General features: G+C 53.2%; 1 protein-coding gene across 1 annotated transcript; it reads right to left on the bottom strand.

Annotated features, from left to right (window-relative positions):
• Positions 1–1,713: 1,713 nt before the first annotated feature.
• Positions 1,714–10,188, bottom strand: LOC131269690 (protein yellow). The gene is made up of 2 exons (XM_058272176.1): positions 9,951–10,188; positions 1,714–3,125 (listed from the first exon to the last, which is right to left on the bottom strand). The coding sequence occupies exons 1-2, from the start codon at positions 10,186–10,188 to the stop codon at positions 1,714–1,716; spliced, it is 1,650 nt and encodes a 549-aa protein (XP_058128159.1).
• Between the last annotated feature and the right edge of the window lie 420 nt (positions 10,189–10,608).

The following is a 10,608-nucleotide window of genomic DNA, read 5'->3' as shown; positions in this document are numbered from 1 at the left end:
AATGATCGTCAATGCGCAGACCGGACGGTAACGGCCCGCTCACATACAAGCACACACGCACACACATACACATCCAGAGAGACCGACCTGTTCCCGGTCGAAGGATCAGCCCTGGGGGGTTGGGAGGCTAAATGCAAAACACATTCAATAAACTCTGCGTATGATAGAGATATATGCTGCGGGACCAGTTGTACCGTCGATTCCGGTGGGAGGGAAGGAGAGGGGCGAAAACACTTGGCGGGGCGGGAATGGAAATCTGAAACCGATGCATAAAATTGCATTTTAATTGCGCTCGTATGGACAACGCCAATTACTCTTGCCTGCCGCTGCACGCAAGCTGAGTAAACCCCCGGCCGCCCCCCCCGTGGAGGTTGTGCTGAAAACGCGACGCCAGGTGTGAGTTTGAAGACACCACGTATCACGTATCGCCCGGTGGTCGCACGGTGGAAATCACCGCTTTGACAAATTTTCCAATTGCGTTTTGCGCCGGGATAAGTGTGATTCGTGTTTTGACTCCATTATCCGAGCAATAATTTGCAATTCCGTTACTCCGTTACGTGAGCCACATAGAACGTCGGGCTGTGAATTAGTTTGATGTTCGGATTATGGCAAGTGCATCCAGCTGAATGTACCGTTTTGGAACGACACACTGCTGAAGGCAGCTCATACCTGCTTTCCATTGTTTGTTTTAATAGCTTTAGAGACTCATTTGACAATTTGACTCACTTTTTATAGCACCGGTTAGGCACCTTTCGTAGTTGCTATAAATCAGCGCTGTGTACCTTATCTCGACATCATACGTGGAAGAGTACTGCCAACATGTCAAGGATCTGGTGCACCACTCTTTTCCTATTTTGGATCGGGACTAACTTGGGAGGAACGTTCTCTTAACCCTTATCCAATATGGCTTCCAACATGGCTGGCACCTCCAAATCCCTGAAAAAGATATAAAGTTGTCTACACCGTGAATCCGTCTACAATATCTTTATGTTTAGGTAAGGATGATGTAAGTAGTAACTCAAGTCCAAACCTCAGCGAAAGGCGTGTAGTCCAATGCAAACGATATACATCGGGTTAGTTGTACATCTTTAACCTCTACAGTATCCTCTCACTTACGGTTCCTCTTTCAGGTTACGAAACAAGTGCACGCATGAAGTTGTTTTTATCGTCTTTATTTTTTTTTCTCTATTAGATACAACTGTAAAAAAGATGCAATAGTTAACAATATGTCCGTCGCGCACTAATTCTGCACCCTTTTCCTCCTACTAGTCCTCGTACTTCTGCTCTTCAGCGGCGTTAGCGCTTTACCTACTAATTGCCCTATCTATCCCGCGGGGTTTTCGTTCGTTGGACCCATTCCTTGCTTGCCCAGTGTGTGTGTGTGTGTGTTTGTGTGATTTTCCCATGCGCACCAGCGGGATCGGAGGGGCGGCGGGGGGGCTTTCGACTGGGAAAAACGGGGTCGTTCAGACATCAGATGGCCGTCCCTGGATGACACAGGTTGTGTGTTGGCGATTGCGATGCGTCGACTCATCGTCCTACAGATGGTGTACTGTGTGGTGTTGGTTCACTCTCATTCGTTCAAACGGTGTAAGGGTTGTGCGGGTGTGGGTTCGTTCCTTAAGTCCTACGGGGGGGGTGTTGTAGTTGTGGTTCAGTGTTCAGTGCTGGTGCTCGGGGTGGATGTCAGCCGTGGGGAGGCTGGCGAGTTCGTTAGTAGAAGAACTGCTTCCAGGAATCGTGCTTCTTGGGCGGTGCGCCACCCCAGTAGCGGTGTCCCTCGCCACTGTAGCCACCGTCGGAGCCGTGGTGCCCATGGCCGTGTCCGTGCGGGCCACCATGGTGGTAGCCACCGTGCGCCGGTCCAGCGCCGTGCGACATGAACTCCACGCCGTGGTACTTGTTGTAGGCGTACGCCTTGGCGGTCGTCGGGTAGGACTGGGTGGAGTACATGTGCGAGGTCGGAGTGTCGTAGGGCGTGCTGTACTTGGTCGGGGCATCGGTCGGGGCGTAGCTGACCGGGGCGTACGACTCAGCGAGCGGCTGCACGTACGTCGTCGGGAGGCGAGTGGTCTCGGTGTAGGTCGTCAGCTCGGTGCCTTCGCTACCACCGAACTTGGGCTCGATAGCGCCGAACTTGGGCTGCACATCGCACACGGTACCGGCGACCAGGGTGCTGAGCGGGGCCGAGAAGATGCGGAAGTTGACATCGCTGTAGTCGAGGTCGGCGATAAGGAAGACGGGCATCCGGTCGGAGATCACCCAGACCGTCTCCTCCTCATCGATCTTGACGTCGGCCGGGAAGACCAGCTCCACGTCGTCCTTGTCCACCAGACCGTGGTACTCGGGGCTGTACGGCAGGGACGAGTGCCAGCAGCCGACGGCGTTCTGGTCGATCAGGTTGAACAGCTGCAGGCCGGTTTCGCTCATGACGCGCGAGGTCGTGTGCGCGTTCGGGCCACGCTCCTTCAGGTACTGGAAGTCGTGGAAGCTCTCCTCGACCTTCTCCTCATCGCGCAGGATGCGCGTCGACACCGTGAACTCGCGATGGCTGGCCAGCGGCGAGAAGTAGAGCGTCCGGTAGCCATCAGCCTGCAGCGGCGTCAGCGACATGCCGAAGATGCCCTCCTCGCCCCACTGGAAGTTCAGCCCAGCGACGTTGAAGTCACCGCGCAGCGGATCCGGGAAGAAGAAGCTGTGCGCGAACCGCCACGACTTGTTCTGTTCGAACGAGTACACGATCAGCCCGTAGCCCAGCTCGTCCGACATGTAAGCGAACGTGTCGTCGCAGCTGCGTCCCATGTCGATGGCGATGTTGGCGATGAACGTGTTCGGGTTGGTGTCTTCCGGGCGCAGCTCGTAGCGGCGGATGCGGCGGTTCGTCTTCAGGTCCCACACGTTGAGCGCGTACGGGCACAGCTGCTGGGTGGTGTTGCCGATGCCGACGGTACCGGTGTCCAGGGCCCACAGGCGTCCACACTTGTCCGCCTTGATACGGTACACGGTGTTGAGGCCGTTAGCACAGTCACCGGCCACGTTCGACGACCAGTCCGGGTAGGGAATGAGCGCTGGAGATCCAGACGGTGTCTGGTTCATGTCAATATAATTGAGTGTCGAGGGGATACCTGCAATGCAAAACATATGGCGAATAGTTAGACATCGGTTGTCACGTCACGGATCAAAACCTCATTGCACCACATCAAACTTTGCACGCTGCAAACAATCGTAATATGTCAATTCCTGTAAATGCCTACAAAAAGTCCGCTGTCACCACTTATTACTTCAGCATCGCTCGTAATAATGTCGAACTCCTCACCACGCACCATACGTTGCATCATCGAGCGATTCGTAGCTGACTTCCTTTACCTTCCACCGACAGCCGCCCGAGGGCAACAGCGAGGTTCCTCTCCTAACCAATGGTCCATTCGGGTAGGTCGGACCAGCACGGAATGACGTGGTCCAACACCGTTCGCGCGTGTTTCTCCGTCCTTGAACTTGTGCCCCCGGCGTGTCGCTGATCCGTGGACGCCGTTTCCGTCGGCCTCGCTCGTTAAACAGCGGGCAAACGTTGAGACCCGCAGACAAACACCGAACTCCAAACGACACCACAAGAAGACAAAGTTAACAGCGCGCAAGCTTAGCGACTTACAAACCCCTTTCGAATGCATGGGGGAGGCGGCGCGAAGTGCGAGATATATAGACCAACGTTATTTCTCGACCACGAAAACCGGCTCCGGTGCGGATTAAATGCTGGCCCGCAATTTGTCCTCCACGTTCGGCTTAGAGTAGGGCAGGGTAAAAATGAGTACCTGGTGGACTCAATATTTGGAAGCCGTTAGAGGGCTGTTACCTCACACCTCTGAAATCCAAGCTTTCTCTTGTGCCTAACACTTTTCTAGATGTCCTACGACATGGTGGGTCATTTTAACGAGTGTTTTTAATGACCGAAGTCATGTTAGATCCTAATTATTCAAAGGAGTGCTCCGGCGTCTACCGTTGGCAAGTGTAAACAACTCGAAAGGAATATGTAATGAACCTTCTCCGGTCCGGTTAGCATTGCACACGACTAAACCAGACCAAGACGTAACATGCAATTAACAGTTCAATGTTGTCCATGAGCTACTCGATTACAACTTTTCGCCAAACATTTGGATTTTGTTTCCGTTCCGTAGTTGAAGTTCTAGTTGCGTCGCAAAGTCTTCAGCCTGAAGTTCTTTTTGAGGCGCTAAGTCTGGAACCAAGTAGTATTAAGTTTACCCCACGCTACCCTAATGAGCTCTTCAGCAAACCGCTCTGGGTGCAAACGGAGGAAGCGAAAAGGTTTAAGCAAACAAAAATAAAAGAGTACGACTGCCAAAGTCGATGTGGGTACGGAGGAAACCGATGTCCGCGGTCCGGATTCCGGTGCCAAACGGCATGCCACGCAGCCCGGAGCACGTTATAGCGTGTGACAAAACTAAACCGCCAGCAAGGGGCATAAAAGCATGCGAAATAAAGCGCAAGATTAATGCACAAATTATGCATATCTCTTCGACTTTTCCGAAACCAACCGCACCGGCTCAAGTATCAAACCCGACCGTGCGGCATTTGCTGCATTTCAATTTTGCCAGTTGGGCAAGTTGGCTGTTTGTTTTTTTTTTGTATTTGGGATTCGATATGGTCGGTTTTTATTTCTTGTTTGTGGGTTTTTATTCTGCCCCACCGATCGGAGGTGTTGTTGATTTTCAGTTTAGCGTTTGCCTTTGCATGCCTTTGCGTTGCGTTGGTAAGCCTTCCTACGTCTTTATCCGCCCGAGCGGTTTGACCCATTGGCCCGAAACCGGAACAGCGAGGCGGCGCATGGTGCATAAGTTTATCGTTTCTCCGAAAATCCTGCAGACACCTGGGGGTTTGCTGCCCACCGCCGGTCGGATCTTTATCTCGCCGCAGCTGTCATTCGCGTCGCAGGGCGCAAAAGGGCGACGGATGGAAGGTGGCTGGCGCATCCATTTGTCGCATGTCCAGCCGGTTATTAGCCGACGGTTAAACCTTTACGGTTCGCCGGCCATTCGCGAATTCGCTCCGGTTTTGCGAAAGGATTGGTCCGCATCCAGCGCAATAGCGTGAAAAGCGCGCTAACGCGTCGCATTAGACGGCTAGTTTGACGGGCGAAAGCTGCCGTTTGTTTACCACCAAGCGCTAGACTGCTGTTGTTGACTTGGTCGGGCACCCCAAATGTCCACTGGAGCGTCGGTCCAGCTTGCGCGCGCTCCTAATGACGATTGCAAGGCGGCTCGACCAACCAACTGTGGTGGTCGGTTTTTTTCCATCCTCTTGCGGAGGCTTTCATAACGCGTGGCGTGGCGAACGAGCGCGTGTGTTCTGTACCGTGAGGAAAAGTGAAAAACAGCCCACTTCCAATTGACGAAAACCCTTCGCAAGCGTTATGGATGGTTGGGGTAGCGTCTACTACCGCTAGAACCGGCCAGACGCGCCACCGCGCGACGTCTCTTGGGGGTGCAACAAATGGCGCCCGGGTGAAGAAACCTCCTCAGAAGGGCGTGTTTGGCAACGGAACGAACCGCAACGCGTGTATGTATATGCCGGGGCGTTGCGGTCGGAACACTCGGTCACCCAACGCCGGGCTCCATATACGTCGTTTCAGGCGTGGATTTGCGTAAGGATTCCGTACGGCCGCAATCCGTAATCCGAGATCCCAGAGCTGCAGATGACGAGCGAGCTCGCTCGACAAGATAACGGCCATGTTCTACAAGCTCACCCGTGGGCTACGTAAGCCCTAGTCGGGAATCACGCCCCAGGAGCAGGCAGCAGTGCGTAGGATCGGGTCACCAGGAGGTTCTGTCTCATTAGCGAACCTAGGAGCGGTGGATACTTAACTGCACCGAGCCTAATGAGTCGTGCCCGCGACACGGGAGCAGCTCCGTAACTACCTACGAGATACCAGCCCGAATTGGAGGGAACGCACCAGGGTACAGGCACGATGAGATAATTACCGGGGCTGTCGTGTAGCGGGCTTGTAAAGTATTAAGGTTATTTAAAATACCAACAAACAAGAGCGCCTTCGCGATGCGGGAAAGGCGCGCCGCCTTTTCGAAGGGACGCCGCGGTGCGTTCGGATAGAAATTTATCGGCGAACACATCTACGGTCGCATTGAAACAAACGTAAACAATCACGAACAGTTCGGCCGGGCCCTAGAATAGTAGAGGAGGATGTCCACATGCCACTTCGTGACTCCAATCATGGCTATTTCACTTAGGCAAAAGCTGTGATCTAGTTAGACGCCGCGTGCATTTTGGACTTGGGCAAATAATCAAGACTTAGGGCTCGCGCTTTCCTAAAGTAGGTACTCCGGTCACGATTGCCTTTAATGGGCAAGTAATCCTTGGCTGAATAAATTTCAATCCGATCCGTACGCCTTTAGGGGGCACGTTCGGCACGTCGATTGAAGACTGGCTTTCCCGTGAGGGTGTTCGCCAATGGGATGCGCGACAGCGATCCTTTCCCTTTCCACGGCCTTGGCGGGCTTGGATGAGGTTACGACGGGAGGGTTGTCCGTTTTGATAAGCGTGTCAGGTGCACACGGAGGTGGTGAAAGGGCCGAATCGAATCGGATTCATGCCTCCCCGAAGAGTCCCGCGTCGTCCGGAGCGTGATCGATTGATCGAGGTGGAAGCTGTCGGGACTCCTGGAAGAATGTGAAAGTGTTTCAGCACGCCGTCCGCTGTATGTCACATCTGGATCGTTGCGGTTAACAAACGGGACCGCTCGGTGCTCGGTACCTCGCAATTGCCGACTCAGCTAGAAGCCATCCGACAACAAAACAAGCGCCCTACACAAACTTTGCTGACGCCGCAAACGAAGCAGCAGTTCGCATTCCGCGCCGCGCGGTGCGTGATTTTCCGGCCTCCACTAGGGAGGGGAGAAGGGACGGGTGGTAACCGTGCTGGCAACATTTCCATGTAGAAAACCGACACCCCAAAACAAAACCAAAATGTGACACCACACACAGGCCGACTAATCATCGGCCGGTTGGTCAATGCGCTCGTCGACTTTCAGGTGACGGCGTTCGATTTTGTCCACTCCGCGCGCAAGTGTTGTTTACGGCTTTAGTCAGCGACTTTGCTTCGGCGCGTTTTCAATTCTTCGGCGCTGTTTGCTAGCTGCAACATTGCCCCAACCAATAACCGAAAGTTGGAAAGCGTTCGGCGCGTTCTGCTGACGGTTGCATGCACTTTTCGGGCAATACCGTGAACGCGTCCTCGCTTGCTTTTCTTCTCCCCTTTTCCTTCCACACCATATCGGTGAGTGTGTTAATTGAATTTTTGCGCAAAAGATTCAGCTTAATAGCAGGATGCGTTGAAACGCGGGCAAAGATGTCGTGCAAAAATCACCAAACCGGCCGGTGGCTCTAAAAACCCAAAGGTCTTTAAACCTGCGCGCCGCAAGCGACGACGACCATCCGATTAATGACCGTTCAGTTTTATGGCAGCTCCAGAGCGAGCGTATGTGTGTGGGCAGGCGAAGGGAAAGGCAAAACCAAAATAAAAAGCGGTGGAACATAATAAAAGAAACGACGCACATCAATGAAATGGTGTGTCCATAAACGTATACCGCGGTTCGTTAAGAAAGCAAACGAATGGTGCAAAAATAAGCCACGTTCTATACGGAGCGCACCCAACTCGGAACCCAACCATCAAGGATTCACCGTGCGAAAGGAGCGGACGTACTGTCCTCCGGAAGGTACCGCCACGAAATGGTAAGAGTTCGGAAGGCGTAGCAAGCAGGATTTAACCACCAAACAAAAACCTAAAAGCTGCCATAAACAGTCCGAAAGACAGCATCGGCACCAATATACCCGGGGCCAACGTTCTGCCGACGGTTTTTACCCCGCTTCAGTCGCGGCGGCTTAAAGTGCAGGCAATAAGAAAGCCAAAAACCAACAACCTTCGGCAGCAAATGGACATGCTTCGGCGCCGAATATTACGATAGACCTCGTAATCTTATCGGCAACGACATGCGCTTATCCGTAGTACGGTAGTGAGCCGGGGGTGCGCAGTGCGCGGCGGGTAATGGCCGCCCATTTCGACGGACGCAGGAGGACAACATAGACGTTAAGATATAGCTCGCGTAATAGCGCTTTGCGATTGCTGTTTGGAGCCGTACTGCCCAGATTGAGTTTTTGAGCTCGATACCGGGAGCAGGGTGCCGGGGTCGAGATCCATATCACGATCGGTTGGATATAGCCCCATTTATAGCCCTATAGTACCACTCCCAAAAATCTCTGGAAGGTTCGACACTTCGTGCTGCTGGTCCTTAAAAGGGTACAAACCCTTTCGAGCGCCACTCAGAAGGCCCTAACGAAACACGAATGTTCACCTGAACACGATAAGAGAAAGGCGATCAGGCGGTTGGGAGTTATTTAAATCCCCAATACCGGTGTAGCCGGTGCATCCGGAAGGAAGACGCCGTTCGGGGCAGGAAGCAGACCATCGGACTGTATGGATTTTCGAACAAATTCCCACTAACTAGGACCGGACCGATAGGAAGTTATATAAAAATCACCTATGAGGGGGGGTGGGTAACGGTGAATCGTCCGGTAACTCGATTAGGTTCGGGCTACTCCGGTACTTGGTACCTCCGCTAGGAGTTCGGGCTAGCAAGTTTTGGCGGCGTTTGGAAGCGTTAAAGATAAATAATTTATTAATTATGATTCATCGCCACCAGCGGTTTTCTTTGCTTTTGGTGGCCCGCGGTATCAGCGTTTCCACCATTGCCGGTATATATATATATTTTACAACCACCGTGGTTTCGTAACACACACACACACACACACCCGACCCCCTTCGCAATCACAACCAATTAATTTTCTATTTCTCTTCCCTCCCGCCTCGCATCGGCGTTCGTTTCATTTTTCATTTTTAGTGTGCCTCCCTTAGTGCAATAGTGCGTAAGAGCGTTCGCTGTTCGTGATGATGAGTGTTATCAGAAAATGATCACACCGTAAGAAAAAAAAAACAACAACGCCACATACCGCAGAAAGTCAACACACCACGGGGCGGAAAAACCAGTGACCGAAACTGATCGCAACGGTCGGACGCCTCTTGTACAGGGGCAGACGTAACCTTCACCTGTAATGTCCCCTGCGTGCAGGTTCGATAGTCCATGGCGTTGCGTCCTCGTTGATCTGCTTTCAATCATGTTTATCGGTACCCATCCTCCTCATCCAGAAAGCCGTAAACGGATCTTGGATTCCTCCCGGCAGATTCTAGGGAGTAGCGAGACCTGAGGGTAACGAATCAATTCACTCCAGCGACCGCCGCCATGTCGAATTTGCGGTACTCAAGAAGTACTCGCGCTTAGATGAGCTAATGTTCGGGGAAAACCGGACCATTTGCGCGAATCAACGAAGGTCACCCCAAAGGTGGAAGCTTCAGGTTGGCATCCTCCAAAAAAAGCCAAGCTTATCCAGAACCGCAGGCTCATTAATCTCTCACCGGGCTACTCCGGCAAAACCCGCTCGAGAAGGGCAAAAGTCGGTCGTCTCCGGTCTCCAATCGGAGATTCTAGAACATCTCCAAAAACCCCCGGGGGATTTCACCGGAACAAATTCGGTTCGAGATGGTCGAAAAGAGGGTGGGGTGGGGGGTGTTTCTAATCGTTTTTCTTCCCATGTGTCGCCGCAAGCGCTCACAGGAACAGGTTCTTAGAGGTAAGCACACACTTGCCCGACGGTGTCTTCTTCCATCCCGGCTCGGGGTGGATGAACCAAATGTGGTTCACGCTCGTGCTTTAGAGCTTAGGAAGTTGTGTTAACGTGTCTGACTGCTCTACTTTGTTGATTAGAACACATGAGGGGCACACCGGAGTTGGGAGAATTTTGGGAACACTCAGTTAAAGGCGCACAAGATCGTTTGGACGGGTCACTCGAGCAGGTCTCGTGCATACGTACCATCCTTCCATCTCGGCACGGACACGAACAGCTTGTTCTCCCAGCGCTCGATGCCGACCGGCAGGCCGTTGGTCGGGACGTAGTCCCCGCTAGCCAGGGCCTGTTGCTTGAGTCGTTGATTGGGGAAGACGAAGTCGAGCTGCTGCCAGCTGTAGCGCTCCTGTAGCTTCTGCGTCGCACTGACACTACCGGCGGCCAGGCACACCGCCAACAGCAAACCGTACATCGTTCTCTGCATGGCGCTTTTGCAACACACAAGTATATTCCTAAGGCACACGCACTTCCAGCCGGAGGAGCTTGGGCTTGAGAGTCAGAGTGACCGATAGGCACAAAAACACCCAAAACTCGGGTTGTGTACTTCAAACTGCTGATGCTGCTGCTGGTTGCTGCTGCTGCTGCTGCTGTTGCACTCTGCCTGAGCACTGCGCACCGACTGATGGTTGATCGACCGATCGCACCGGGGTTATATCAACAACCGTCCGCCGGACGGGCCACCGTTCTCCCACCACCGCCAGGCGCAACGCTCGGGCCCGGCTAGTGTGCGTGAGCGAGCGAGAGAGAGAGCGATGCGACCACTCGCACACTCGTTCGGGGCAGAATTTTTGGCCGGGGGTAGTCGCGGCAGAAGCCTACCTTCTTAAGACGGGCCCCAAGAACG

The sequence above is a fragment of the Anopheles coustani genome, chromosome X (assembly GCF_943734705.1).
Source record: "Anopheles coustani chromosome X, idAnoCousDA_361_x.2, whole genome shotgun sequence".
In the NCBI taxonomy this organism is placed as follows: Eukaryota; Metazoa; Arthropoda; class Insecta; order Diptera; family Culicidae; genus Anopheles; species Anopheles coustani.
Note: the sequence above shows the minus strand (reverse complement) of the source record. Positions and strands in the feature narration are given on the sequence as shown.

What these genes read in the sequence shown, in the direction of transcription:
- LOC131269690 (XM_058272176.1), bottom strand. Translation starts at nt 10,188, where the DNA reads ATGCAGAGAACGATGTACGGTTTGCTGTTGGCGGTGTGCCTGGCCGCC. An exon ending in CGTGCCGAGATGGAAGGATG is followed by an intron (nt 3,126 to 9,950) that starts GTACGTATGCAC and finishes TTTGCATTGCAG; the next exon opens with GTATCCCCTCGACACTCAAT.